The 15,403-nt window shown below is 34.9% G+C and overlaps 1 protein-coding gene across 7 annotated transcripts in view; it reads right to left on the reverse strand.

Moving 5' to 3' along the window:
- ARHGAP32 (Rho GTPase activating protein 32) overlaps window positions 1-15,403 on the reverse strand; it is a 300,846-nt gene that overhangs the window by 28,572 nt on the left and 256,871 nt on the right. For all 7 annotated transcript variants that reach the window (XM_047878217.1, XM_047878214.1, XM_047878218.1 and 4 more), the window contains 4 exons: window positions 14,465-14,614; window positions 4,931-5,033; window positions 2,986-3,130; window positions 2,484-2,566 (listed from right to left, as the gene is read on the reverse strand). In XM_047878217.1, coding sequence (XP_047734173.1) covers window positions 2,484-2,566; window positions 2,986-3,130; window positions 4,931-5,033; window positions 14,465-14,614 — 481 coding nt within the window. The remainder of the gene's footprint in view (window positions 1-2,483; window positions 2,567-2,985; window positions 3,131-4,930; window positions 5,034-14,464; window positions 14,615-15,403) is intronic.

Consider the following 15,403-nt stretch of genomic DNA (forward strand, 5'->3'; position numbering starts at 1 on the left):
GGTAGGTTCTAAATTCAAAAGCATCCAGAAAGGATACAAACAAAACAAAATATGTCATATGGCTGCAGCATTTTTGCTTAGATGACAATGGTGTGATACCATCAAAATTATGGGGAAAAATTATTTACAGGCTAACATTCTGTAGTCAACTACCAATCAAATACAAGAGTAGAATAGGAGCATTTTCATATCAAAGTCTCAACACATTTACCTCCCGTCCGACTTTCCTGGAGAAGCTTCCAAAGATGTCTACCACAAAGCAGGGAGTAAAAACAAGGGAGATGACAACAAGAGATCCTGCAGGAGGCAATGAATAGAACTTCCAAAATGAGGGTTAAGAGTTCACAGTGTTGCACATCTAGAGACCAAACAGCCTGGACTGAGGTACTGAGTAGTGGGGCATAAGGCTCCAGCAGGGATATTTTCACGGGACCAAAAAAAAACCAAACACGTTGCCTGATAAGTCTGAACACACTGACAGAACATTTATAGTCCTGTGAAAGAGTTTCAGGGATAAACTAGTGATGAACAGAAACTTAGCAAGCCAAAAATGGGCATCTGCTACACACACACACACACACACACACACAGTTATTCCAGAAAGGAAATAAAGTCTAGTATCTATTATGTACAGTCATGAATAACAGTTACATGGTTGTAATACTACAATATAGACAGTGAATACTGGTTTAACTCCAAATGCTGACATAACCAGACTCTGAACATGAAAGAAGGGGAAGTGTGAGTTTGTGTGGTACTGGGGTGGGGATGATAAGAAAGCTAAATTTTATTCACCACAAAAGGAAGGTAAAAATAATTACCTAAAAATGAAAAATCAAGAAATAAAAGCATACGCATGCTATTCAGAAATAGAGAATAAGGAGAAATCAGGAAGGGGGGTTGTGGAGCATTTTTCATTTTACAGTGAAAAATAGTCATCTGTACACACCATTTGACTTTTTAAAACCATGTACATATATATTATATTGATCTTTTTTTTTAATTTAGAGAAAAAAGATATATTTATATGGTACCTCCTATAAAACTAAGTCAAGAAGTCTTGGCCTAATTCTAATCATCTGTCTTGCTATGTTTTACATTAAAAAAAAATACTCAGGGCCAGACTCATTCGCACATTGGATCTCATTATAACATCAAAAAAATCCTCTTAAGAAGGGATTATTAGTATTCTTTTCACACACATGGATATTAGTGCTTGGAGAGGTCACATAGGAAGTGATGAACATGCAAATAAAAACTCCCATCTATCAAAGCTAATATTCATTATATTGCACTAGGTTTCTTTTTCTGGCAAGTACAAAAAAAAAAAGTTGTCTTCCTCCTTAAATATTCTTCAATAACTGTGTATTATCAGATTTGTCTCCTCAGCTTTCTTTTTCAGGGTTGAAGACCTCATTTCTTGACCTTCCTTCACAAAAGCTCTTTTGTGTTGTTGGTTTTTTTTTTCACTCTTCAATGGGTCGTTAAGAACCTCTAATTCCCTCACATTCCTCTTAACACAGGATACGTTAACAGGACAATGAGTCAGGGCCAAGTTACCTTCTGGCTCTTGATTATCATGATTTACAACTATAGTGCTGACTTAAAAAACTATGCTAATTTTTAATGTTGATTAAAAATTTTAGTGTTGAGTGCCAAATTTAGTGCTGAGTTTTCAAATACATATATGACCAATGTGATTCTTTAAAAAAAGCATTAAATTACTTAATTCGTGTATTACTAAAACATCTATTGCATTTACTTTTTGTCAATGACTGAAATTTAAAAATTTTACCTTTTGCTTTTTTGCATATTATCACCTATGGTTCATACTGTTTTCTTTCTCTCACTAAATGGCAGTCATCTTTAATTTTATTCTGGTCTTCTCTGATATGACCAAAACTATTTCTTAGAGTCCAAACTAACATACAAATTAAATTGAGTCTTAAAAAGTAGCAATGGCAACAAAAACAATAAACAAGAACAAGACCTAAAAGAAAACACAGGTTTATAGATCATCTGAGAGTCTCTTGAGGAGGAATTCTGAGACCCCTGTTAGGTTTTGTGGTTCTATGTAGCTTGGACACCTTTTGAAAAAGGTAAGAGGGTTGGAAGTAAACAGGCACTCAGCACTGTATCCTACTTTGGATTCAAGCAATCACAAGTATTCACACTTGTGATCATACACCAGTATTTCTCAGGGTATCAAAAGACAAAAAACAAAACACCCCCCCCCCAAAACAGGTTTAGTCAACTATCAATCTGTTCATTTATTTTTGTTCATTAATTCAACTTTTATTAAGTGCCTACTGGATGCCAAGCACTGTGCCAGGCCTTGGGATACAGAAACATAAATGTATGAACAAACGGAAGTTTAAACAGAACTCCATGGAAGTTTTAGTAGTTAGAAAACCAAAGACAAACACCACTCTTCGCATCAACTGACTTGTACTCTTGGGTGATATCTACAACACGTGATTTACCTGTAGTGAGGAGGGGGCAGTTGTTGGATGACATCGTGAATTTTGATCAGCCTTTCTTCATCTGTTGCTGCTGAAACAGCATCCTGCAACAATCACAATGAGAAACAGACCAGAGGCTTTGTTGGTAGAAACTTAAGCTATTCCCTTACAATTCAGTTCTCACTGTACTGAACGACAAGGAAGTATATAGTATCAAGAAAGTAAACTTTGTTTCCATACTGTATGGACATTGAAATCTATTAAAGGATAATTTTTTAAAACTTTATGGTAACCAATTTGAGGATGATAAGATTAGTGGGCCAAAGTCAGAAACTAAATATATGCACATGTGAAAACAGTGAAGACTATGGACTAGCTATCAATAACAGTTTTCTGTTTTCTTTGAAGGAGATATTTTAGTCACAGAACTATTTCTTACATGACCAAACCAATCTTTGCACGTTTGGCATAAAATCACAGAACAACTCCAAAGAGAACTTAATTAGCAGTGACTTGTACTCACAGAAAATTTCTCATACAGCTGGTAGGTGAGCAGAGGGTTTGGGAGCTCTCGAAAATACAGCTTACAGAGGGAGCCCACGGAATGGATGTCTTGAACATAAGGTTCTTTAGTCAGGTCGGGGACATGTTCAGAGTCAAATTCATGGCTAACAAACGAGACACAAAATACAATTATTTTATTGAAGGAAAAGCAAATATAGGACTTAAAACAGAAAGCATAGTTAATGTTTTATTCAAGTGATTGTATTTTATGTAGGTTATGTTTGGACTTCAGCAGTAACTGGATGTCTGATCATAAAAGAAGTGTTTTTCTAAGTGGAAATTATGGGCATAGCTCTAATATTACAAAGGACAACAACCTCTGAAACATATATGGATGAGCAGCTCTTAACACATAGATCTGAAAACAGAACTCCCAATTTCCAGTGCTTTGAATATCTAATATTTTGGCAATTTTGGAAAGTAGGGCTGAGTGGCAGCTGGTCCATGAACAACTCTGTACAGAAATCCCTCAGGAGTATATAGTTCAGGAATACTTTATTGAAGGAGGATAAGGAAGCCAGAACAATATAAAGCAATTTCTAGCTAACTGAATTTGAATAGCCAGTAAGATCTATAGTGTAAAGTGAGTGAAATGTAAGTTGTGCTTAGAATACTAAGGCAAGTTAGGCTCACTCTCCAGGAGGTTAATTAATATTAATCGACAGGCATGGGACTACTTATCAACCTAGAGGATTAGTGTATGTGGACAATGGATCTGCTCCATCTGACACTGAAGACTGAAACTATCTTCAGTACAAGAATCAGTTTAAGTACTTTACAAACGTGTATTCCTGAAAATAGAGAGGAGCTCTGTGGTCAATTGGAGTATTAAAATCTGTGTAGAATAATGGCAATCACTGTGCAGCACAGTGAAAAATGAAGGATAAGAGCATATTAAGAACAGACTAGAATCTAAGAGATTAAGAGAAAATAAAATTTATATTGCTGGTATAACGGATACCACTATTTTTGTCTCTGAGAAGACAATGGGAGAGGACACAGAATACATAACATGTATATGTGCTACAAAGCTAGTGTTAAAGGGGATTAGAGGAAGTTTCACCACAGAAATGCAAACAATTATAATAGAACATTATGAAAAGCTGTATGCCAACAAAGTGGACAACATGGAAGAAATGGGTAAATTCCTAGAAACATATAAACTACCCAAACTGAAACAGGAAGAAACAGAAAACTTGAACAGACTGATAACCAGCAAAGAAATAGAATCAGTCATCAAAAACCTGGGCCTGATGGCTTCCCAGGGGAATTCTACCAAACATTTAAAGAAGAGTTAATACCAATCTTTTCAATACATTCCAAAAAAACAGAAAGGAAGGAAAACTTCTAAACTCATTCTATGAAGCCAGAACTACCCTGAGAGCAAAACCAAATAAGGACTCCACTAAAAAACAGAACTATAGGCCAATATCTCTGGTGAACATGGATGCAAAAATTCTCAATACTAGCAAACCAAATCCAACAGCTCACTGAAAGAATCATTCACCACGATCGGGTGTGATTGATTCCTGGGCTGCAAGAGTGGTTCAACAGAAGAAGTTTCACTCGTCAGTTTTAATTAAGAAGAATAATTCTATTACAATGGAAATTGTCATCTCATTTTTTTCATGGATGCAAACTTTGAAATTTGCTCAAATCTCCAAATATAGAAATGAGACAAAATATAAAATTGAAGAGATTAAGGAGACATGGTTTTCTGATAGAACAAATGAAGAAATGGCATTTAGGAAAACATTTACAAACATCAATATGGATATTATTTCCCACTTCATCCAAACTATATTACTGAAAGTTATGGTTATCAATGTGCCTTAATTTTGAAATAATTTAATTTTAAGAAATTACAACAGGAACGAAAAAGAAAATGCCAAATAAGTTTTTACCGTAGTCTCTGGATATTAGAGGCAACGCCAGAGAGACGATATATTCCATCCACAATGCCATATCTCTCAATGAATGCTGTACAGCTTTGAAGAACCTGGGGGACTAAAGACAGGGTTTTAAAAACAGAGATTAAATTGGGAGTATTCTGTCAAAACAAAGTTGACAAAAAATCAGAATGTCCTAGTTTTCATAAGCAAAAAAAAAAAAAAATCTGTAAATTAAAATTATAAGGGGCAGAGATTAGTCTACTACAAAAATTGATGAAGACACGTTTACTTATTTTCACATGTAAACTAGACAACTGGTACCTGAATATCAAGACCAGCTCTCTCCCATTACATTTAAGTGTTAACAGTAAGTGAAAGAATTCATATATTAGGATAGTTACATGTAAGTGTAATGGTAAGTAAAAGAATTCATGTTACCAGGAGAGTTGTAACAGTTTTGCTGAACTTCACACATAGAAAATGGATATAACAAAGCTAATGCTTATCCCAACATTAGGCAATTATCACTGCCTGTAAGTGTTCCAATTTCCTACTTAAAAAAAAAATTTTTTTTTACATTTATTTTTGAGAGACAGAGAGAGACAGAGCACAAGTGGGGGAGGGGCAGAGAGAGAAGGAGACACGAAATTGGAAGCAGGCTCCAGGCTCTGAGCTGTCAGCACAGAGCCTGATGTGGGTTTTGAACTCACAAACTGTGAGATCATGACCTGAGCCGAAGTCGGCCGCTTAAACCACTGAGCCACCCAGGCACCCCCCAGTTTCCCACTTTTAAAAGTTTCTTTCATCTGGGGCACCTGGGTGGCTCAGCTGGGTAAGAATCTGACTCTTGATTTTGGCTCAGGTCATGAATGATCTAATGGCTTGTGAGTTTGAGCCCCACATCAGCTTCTGTGCCGACAGTACGGAGCCTGCTTGGTATTCTCTCTCTGCCCCTTCCCTGCTCTCTCTCTCTAAATAAATAAAAATAAACTTTAAAAAATAAAAAAAATAAAAGTTTCTCTCATCTTTTCATAGTTAATGCTAATTCTGAATTTTATCCAATAAACAAAACACCAACATAAGGCAAAGGTCAACCTGACTTCAGGTAGAAGGAATCTTTTAATTTCCTGCCTGTCTTTACATTAAAATTGCTGATGTTTTGACTTAATATTATCAGTTAATCATAAAGGACACTGTAGCAATAAGCAAAAACAAAAAAATAACAAAAAAAAAAAAAAAAAGAAGGGGTACTCTCTCTGGTTACCTCACTAAAGACCTGATACAAACTGACAGCTAGTCCGGCCTATAGTCTAGAAAAGACCATTCAAAGTACATAATTTAAAAGTTTTTATACTCATTCAAAAATGTACAGTAGCTGAAATTTGAACTTTGTCTTAATGTCTTAATTGTCTTACTGAAGACTGATGAATTTACAGGCTTTAGCATAACAATGTTCATTTGATAGTGTTAGTTAAAAGAATCCATGAAAGAAAGGTTGGGAGAGCATTATTTGGTCTGCAAAAAACTGCTATACAAAGGATGAAACATTCAGATTGGCAAATGAAACAACTGAGATATTTTAATTAGGTAATTATAGCTAATGTATTTCATTTACTGTATATAACATTATTATTATAACAGACCTTTTTAAAAATTTTTTAATGTTTATTTATATTTGAGATAGAGACAGAGCATGAGCAGGGGAGAGGCAGAGAGAGAGACACACGCAGAGAATCTGAAGCAGGGTCCAGGCTCTGAGCTGTCAGCACAGAGCCCGATGCGAGGCTCGAACCCACAAACCGTGAGATCATGACATGAGCCAAAGTCGGAAGCTTAACCAAGTGAGCTACCCAGGTGCCCCTATATCAGACTTTTCATCGGTTCTCCTGCCTTTTTTTTGTCCTTCCTGCATTCCATCTTTTAAATTCTACCAGATCCTATAATTTAATTTAAAATTTAAACTCTTTAGCTTTGAATAATTTTTTTAAAGCAGCTATATTATTGAGCATGTAATAAGTGCCAAGCTAAGTTTTTTACAATAGATGCCTCAATCAGTTCTCACAAAAATCCATAGGAAAAGCTCTGTCACTATTTTGAGAGGAAACTGAGTCTTACAGACATGAAGTTTTAGCCAAGGGCAAACAGGAAACAACGGACGAGATGAGATTCTAATTTAAACAGTCCAAGTACAAAGCCAATTTTTAACTAAGGCAAAATACTGCCTAGAACATAAGGTCCTTCATGGTTTGCACTTACATTATTGATTTCACAACTCTAGGCCAACTCAAGTCTCTCCTCTTTGCCACACAAAGCAGCCATTTTATAAGTCCCTCAATTTCCTAGTAGAGAAAAACCACTTTCCTCTTCTGGGATTCTCTTCGTACTATCATCTTCTTATAGAAAACTCTTGGCTGTTGTTGAAAACCCAACTGAATTTTCACTCTTAAGCAAGCCTTCTTTGAATATTCCCAAGGAGAGCTAGCTGCACTATGTTCTAGGTGCCCAAAGAACTATGTCATTTTGAAATATTTGCTTGTTTATACAACTATTACCCTTTACTAGTCAAGCTCTTAAGGAGCAAAAAGCATGTTTCATCCGTCTTTGTATATTCAAAGTCTGTGTCTGGAAACAACGTACAAATTTAGCAAATGAATTAATCTATAACTGCCCTTGTGAGCCTGAGAAAGTCATATGATCAAGTCAGCAGAGCAGGGCCATCTTAGTTTCCATAAGAAACTGTATTCATTTTCAACTGTATGCTTTCTATCATCTTGGTAACAAGAAAAATATCTTTATGAACTGGAGTGCTAGTACTAATACTGCTCCATCAGTGATAATCTCAATACCTTAGGTTTCTATCCTTACAAACTAGAAGTAAAATAATTGGGGCGCCTGGGTGGCGCAGTCGGTTAAGTGTCCGACTTCAGCCAGATCACGATCTCGCGGTCCGTGAGTTCGAGCCCCGCGTCGGGCTCTGGGCTGAGGGCTCAGAGCCTGGAGCCTGTTTCCGATTCTGTGTCTCCCTCTCTCTCTGCCCCTCCCCCGTTCATGCTCTGTCTCTCTCTGTCCCAAAAATAAATAAAAATGTTGAAAAAAAATTTAAAAAAAACAAACTAGAAGTAAAATAATAAACTGGGACCTGGAAAATTTCTACCACCTACTTCAAAGGAAATATATTCAGAGATTATTGGGATAACTAATATAATTACTTAAAGAAAGGAAGGAAAACAAAACTGTAATTTTTTTTCTTAAAAGACACTTCTCATTATGCATTCTCCAAATTAGCATGCTAACTGACCCAGGTACTCAAAGCCCTTCAGAACACAGGGTTTTATTTGTGTATTATCAGGCTCTCTTAGGATGCATTATAGAATTTTCATAAAAATAAGCTACCATCTCTTAAAAAGTATAGATTACTTTCTTGGGACTCTCACAACCATGTGATAGTAGATGCATACTTGCTTATACTCTCCCAAATAAGTAGGCAAACTTTGAATTAAAGGTCTTTCCCTGATAGTATATGGCTGAGGCTCCACAGACATAATACGTCATGGAAAACATCTGAACTGTTTAACATTTTATGTTCCCTAGGCAAAAAGACTGAGTGTTCCCAAAACAATCACATAGTGGGGCTTCATAAATAAAATTACATAACTGAACAGTGCTATTACTTAGAATTTTAAGACAGATGAATGAGAAAGTTATTTAAAATATGTAGTAAAATGAAAGAGAAAAGCATAAACTTTGATTTTAAAGAAGATAGTAGAAACTGAAGAACAGGGTCAGAAGATAAAAAGAGAAAAGATCTGGTTTCTCTTTTCACGAACATATAAGAAAGCAATATGGGAACCCGTTACATTATTAGAAGAAATCCTAGTTTTAAAAAAGGCATCTTAATAACCATCTTTTCCCCCAACACCATCTAACAAACCAGCAAAGTGCACATTAAACAATGACCCAGTCAAAATGTAGCATTAGAAAACCTCCACACCGGTTCTACCAAAAGAGGGCAGGACTTTAAGAATTATTCCCACACTCTCCAACAGCATTCTTCTGATCCATTTTTATTTAGTATTTTTAGTAGTTTTGATGTCATCATGACAATATAATAAGTACATGTCTAAATTAAAACTGATGACATTTAAGATTAGAACCACAGCTAAAAGAAGTGTGTGGTAAGTAAGTAGGACACAGACTGGTCTTTGATTTTTCTTGACAGCTGTGGTTTCGTGTCTCTTCTCTTCATTCACTCACTCACTCGCTCATTCATCAACCATTTATTACAACCCTTCTATATGCCAGGCATCAAGCATGCATTCTGTGATACAGATGAAAGAGGCAAATTCCACTCTCTGAGGGGTGGCTTCTAGGCCAGGAGGACACTGGTACAGCCTTACTTGTTAGAACATATGTCATCGTTTTTGGTTATGAAAATAGGATTATCAAAAGGAATACTTTCATGGGTTATTTGGCCTTGTTATTCCCCTCCAGTGTGCTCTGATTATAAGATCTCTGTATATTTACAATAGTGTTTTTTGTTTTTTTTGTTTGTTTGTTTGTTTTTAAGCCTCTTGCTCAGGGACACCTGGGTTGCTCAGTGGGTTGAGCGTCCGACTCTTAATTTGGGTTCAGGTCATGATCTCACGGTTTGTGAGAATGAGCCCCATGTCAGGCTCTGCACTGATTCTCTCTTCTCTCTGCCTCCCCACCAAGCCACCAAAGTAAATAAATAAATGTTAAACAAAAAAGCCTCTTCCTCAAACACAGAAATGTGCTCAGGCAACAGCTTCCTCATCTTGAGTTTTAAAATTTTTGTATTTTGTAGCAACTCTAATTTTTTTTGGTAGAAAACCAAGTTTTCTACAAAGTTCTCACTTTTTTTGCAATTTCATTTCAAATTTCATTTTTAAGGAAATTTGGTTTCAAGTATGTGCAGTAAACAACACAAATCCTGTAAAAAAAAAATCCATGACACCTGAAAACTTTGTTCCACTAGAATAAATTTATCATAGTTTAGGGGATATATGAACACTCTAGTTATTAAATCTGCTGTTTTTCAGAAAGAAATGATATATTGGTACCTGTCTTCTACTATCATACTTACTAAGAATGGAAACACACCTGAAACTTCTAAGTACAACTAAAATGTGCTGAATTGATGTGTGAAAGCTAAAAAGCATGGTAGACCAAACGAGAAAACATTCCTCATATTAATATCACATCCAAGCAGGGTTGAAAAAAATGAGACACAAAAGAAATAAAAATTAAAAAGAGATAAAAAAGAAAAAAGAAATATAACAAAAAACATTTGACTCCATAATTAAGGATGCCTATGTAAATGACAAATGACCCACACAAAAAGTACTATATGAGATTTAAAAAGAAATCAGTTCTTTAGAGAACTGTGATACAATCTTTAAGCAACTCAATTACAAGCATTGTGTTTTGTGGTAGCTGAAATGCTGTAAGATCATTCTGAGTGAATCCTGGTACTAAAGGATTTTTTTTAATGCCTTGTCAGGTTCCTACAAGATTTCTTACAACACTTTGCATGGAAGAAACAGGTCAGGTTTGTCACTTTCTCCAACAGGGAGGTGTTCAAAAGTTTAGAAAGTGTTAACAGCATAATCTTTCTATAAAGTTAATTATTCATTAGGAATACAGTTGAGAGAATGAATCACTTAGCAAAACAGTACTCCAAAATGAGCCTTCTTATTAGAAAATCTGGTACAAAATCTATTTTATATAGAATAAGAACACTATTTTACAGTCCAAACTAAAACAGAATAAATATGAGGAAGAATGATTATACACATTTTAAATTATATCTACCTAGCCATGCATATTTATATCTCATGTCTTCTCACAATTATGTATATACTATATAAATATATCATTCTTCCTTGTGATTATTCCTTTTGACTTGAAAATACTATTATATATATTCAATTCTATCTTTTAATTTAGACTTTAAAATAATCGTTCTCTCCTACACAAATACACACATGATTGTAGTTATAGACTATGTACAGTATATATGAAGTCTCAAAATCCTAAAAAGCTTCTTTTTAATGTTTATTTTTGAGAGAAAGACAGTGAGTGGGGGAGGGACAGAGAGAGAGACAGAATGAGAGAATGAGAGAATGAGAGAGTGAGAGAGAGTGAGAGAGAGAGAGAGAGAGAGAGAGAGAGAGAGAGAATCTAAAGTAGGCTCCAGGCTCTGAGCTGTCAGCACAGAGCTCAACATGGGGCTTGAACTCATGAACTGGAGATTATGACCTGAGCTGAAGGTGGATGCTTAATCACATGAGCTACTCAGGTGTCCCTCAAAATCTTAAAAAGCTTTAATTCCTCCACATTTATTAAATAAAAGACAAACTAATAAACTATTTTACTATTAAAAACCATCTTCTTTCCAAAAATTTTAGTTAATACATTTCAAAGTTTTCCCTTTTCTGGTTAGCCCTTATTTGAACATTCAAATGCATATACTTCATATGGATACTTATTCTTCATTTTCCATTATCCCTGATCAAACAGGAAGTAACTTTAGTATGTTAACTACAATATACCTTACCTCAGTCTTCAAGGTTTCTGCCTTTTAAATTTCACCAAATTACCATTACATTCTAATGGTACCAATTAATTTTTGCTTCTCTAATCATTTGAATACAGACTTTTCCTCTGGACAGGCCTTTAGCGGAGTTTTCTCTTCTCAGATTATTAATTTCATTTTTAATACTCTTCTAGTGCTTTTTTCTTCTTTTTTAATTGAAAAAAGGACAACTAAGAAAAAAGTTACAAAGATATTCCTATCTACATCGAATACTGTACCATAATTGTATTCAATTTTACATCACCTAAATATACATACTTTCAAAAGGGTGTATATAGAACATTTTTCAAATTTCTATATTACATTCAAAGTACAATTTCAATAGCCTCATAATTTATAGAATAATTTCCCTAAAAGTTGAGGATTCAATTTTTTTGCTCTTATATCTAACGCTATAATGAATATTTTTGCTCCTATTGAAATGCAACTTTAGTATAAATCCCTAAGGAAAACTGCTACATAAAAGGAACACTATAAAGTCTCTTGCTATAAAGTGCCAAAATGTTTTTCAAAAAAGCAGTAATTCACAGTAATTCACAAATTTCCCTTATTGGTAAAAATCACTGCTATTTTTAATAGCACTGAATATCATATTTTAGAAAAACAGTTGTGATATTAATAATGTTTACCAATATAAAATGGCATATCAAATTTACACAAAGATACATTTATGATTATGAATAAGCAGAAATAGGTCTTTGTATTTTAGATACCATCTATCTTCCCTGTGAAAATTGTATGTTTTATCTTTTCTCAGTTCTTCTACTCAGGGGCTTAATTTTCTCACAAATCTGAATGATGTTTTCATACACTTTATTAGGAACATTTTATCATATCCAAAAACAGATTACTTTCTGTCTGAGGTACCTTTCCTTTGCATTTGTCATTTTCATCATATGGAAATTAGGTACTTGAGCCCACCACTTCCTTTATGTTTTTTTTTAACCTGAGAAAAGCTTTATCCCTCTTTGATCGCAAAAGAAATCACTTCATGTTAGCATTTCTATGAGTTTAAGATAGTTTTTTACACTTGGAATTTTCAGTGTTATAAAGTAAGAATTTTTTCAAAATTGCTATTTCATACTCTCTCCCTCTCTTTCTCTCTATATACACATACATAGTTAATAAGTCACCCCCACCCCGTGACCTGGTTTTAAGACCATACTTTATCACAGTGGATTCTTATCTATAGTAAGAACTTCTGAACATTCCAAGCTATTTCATTCATATCTCATTCTCTACACTAATAACATTCTATTTTTCCATATTGTTTTAATGTTTGGTAAAGCTAGGTTTTATTTATTTATTCTATCACTGATTTTTTTCTACCACAGTGCTGCTTGATATTCCCCAATGGTTTATTTTTCCATGTGCATTTTGACTAGTTAAAATAATAATCCTCAGGTTGTTTTTTCAGAAACTGCATTAAGTTGACATTAGTTTGGGAACAGCACCTTTTTAAAATTTTATTTTAGGGGTGCCAGGGTGGCTCAGTCAGTTCAGCGTCTGATTTTGGCTCAGGTCATGATCTCAGAGCTTGTGAGTTTGAGCCCCGTGTCGGGCTCTGTGCTGACAGCTCAGAGCCTGGAGCCTGCTTCTGATTCTGTGTCTCCCTCTCTCTCTGCTCCTCCCCTACTTGTTCTCTCTCTCAAAAACAAATAAAAACATTAAAAAAATAAAAAATAAAATAAAATAGTATTTTACCTTCTCCTTCAAGAAACATGGTATAGTCTGTATAAATTCATATTATAAACACACTGTTATTCTTTTTTTTTTTTTTTTAAATGTTTTGAGACAAGAGTGTGTACATGCGGGGCAAGGGCAGAGAGAGAGAGAGGGACAGAAGATCTGATGCAGGCTCTGTGCTGATGTGGGGCTTGAACTCAGGAACTGTGAGATCATGACCTGAGCCAAAGCCGAAGTCAGACACTTAACCAAAGAAGCCACCCGGATGCCCCAATACACTGCTATTCTTTAAGCAATGAGTAAGGCCTTAATTTGAACTTGATGTTTATTGGTACTTAACACTAGTTTTCACTAGTGGCCTTTTAAAAAGGTACAATGGGTATTTCCCATCAGGATTCAGAATTTCACAAATTATCTATTTCTGCAGGTAGATACTTCTTTAATACAGGATCTCTAAAGGAGATGGTAGAGGAAAGAATTATTTAAAAAATTTTTTAACTTTTTCCTTTCTTCCTATCCATTCATCCCCTGCATCCATTTAGCCAATTACTGAATTCTTGAATCAGAGTTTAATTTAGAAAGAAATTTAGGGGCTCCTGGATGGCTCAGTTGGTTAAGCTGCCAACTCTTGGTTTTGGCTCAGGTCATGATCTCATGGTTCATGACTTCGAGCCCCACATTAGGCTCTACGCTGACAGTGTGGAGCCTGCTTGGGATTCTGTCTCCCTCCCCTCTCTACCCCTCTCCCACTTGCTCTGTCTCTCTCAAAAATAAATACATAAACTTAAGAAAATTTTTAAAAATAAAAAAAAATTAATTTTCAGCTACACCAGTGGGAGACTGGTCTTGGTATTTTATAGTCTTAAGAATTTGACTTTTTTTTCCAAAATAGAAATTAAATAAATAAGTTACAAACAAGTGAGAGGAAACACTGGCCGAGAAAGCAGTCTGGACAGATATAAAAATAATGCAGACTAACAGTGCTATTGTACCCTTTGTGTGAACGTCTTACTTACCCATCCCAGGCAGATCACAAGCAGCTGTGAGGCCCAAAGTGCATTCTTAGACCTTCTCTATTCTCAGTTATCTCACAACTCAAAGGAGTATGTGAAAAAGTTCAATACATGCTGCGGAGCTTAAATGGAATAAATGGTGCTTGCTTAATCTGCTTCCAAACTGATTATCGACAAGCAACATGGAGAGGTCAGATGCTGAATTTATGAGGTTATAAGTTCTATTTTTACCTTCAAAACCAGAATTCAGAAGGTGCTCCCCCAGGTCACAACCAAACACCCTCTCTTTCAAGATCCCCCGCTGCTTCAGCTTCTGTTTTGTGGGACGAGACTTCATGAATGTGCGCAGGAAAGTGATGAGCTTCCCGTGCTTTTTGGACACTGAAAAATATTAAAGAGGAAATCCCTCAGTTGTGGCAAGTGGTTACATTTTTATTTGGTGTGAAAAAAAACAGCAGAGCTCTCAACAGGCTGACTGCAAAATCATCTATTACATGCACATTTTATATTCTGTAGGAAATTTTCAGTAGAAGTTTAGGCAACAGTTGCATTATAAATGGCATAATTTTACATCTTCTTCTCACCAACCTTTGATCTTACCTGATGCAATTGTCAATATATTTAAGTATTTAAATATATTTAAGTATTTACTTAATATATTTATTATAATATATTAATATATACATATATAAATATAATATATAAATATAACAATATATTTAAGTATTATAATCTGTGACCTATAAACCAAGCTTAGTAAACGAGCTATCTTCCCAATGCATATACCCAAGGATGCTACAGGATTATGGCTGGGACCCGAGTTTTACTCTGATATATTGCTTTGGAAATCTTTATAATAAGTAAGACCTTCAATGATGTAAACGTGGTTCGCATTTCTAGTCTATTTCTAAAATGTTTTACTTGATGGTTAGAATTTTTAATATATTTATAACCTGGAAAGTAAAACAAAAAGAAAGAATTCCTTCTTTCTTATTTTATAAAGAGGACAATGTCATGATATAGAACACACTTGTCAAACAGCTATATAAAACACATACATTAAAAAAACCCATGAACTCCTCTATTAACATCCATCTATAGTATACTAAATATATCACCTTAATTCCTTTTAGGTAAAGGTGAGAAATAAGTAGATTAATAAGCAGTAAA

The sequence above is a fragment of the Prionailurus viverrinus genome, chromosome D1 (genome assembly GCF_022837055.1).
Source record: "Prionailurus viverrinus isolate Anna chromosome D1, UM_Priviv_1.0, whole genome shotgun sequence".
NCBI classification, from domain to species: Eukaryota; Metazoa; Chordata; class Mammalia; order Carnivora; family Felidae; genus Prionailurus; species Prionailurus viverrinus.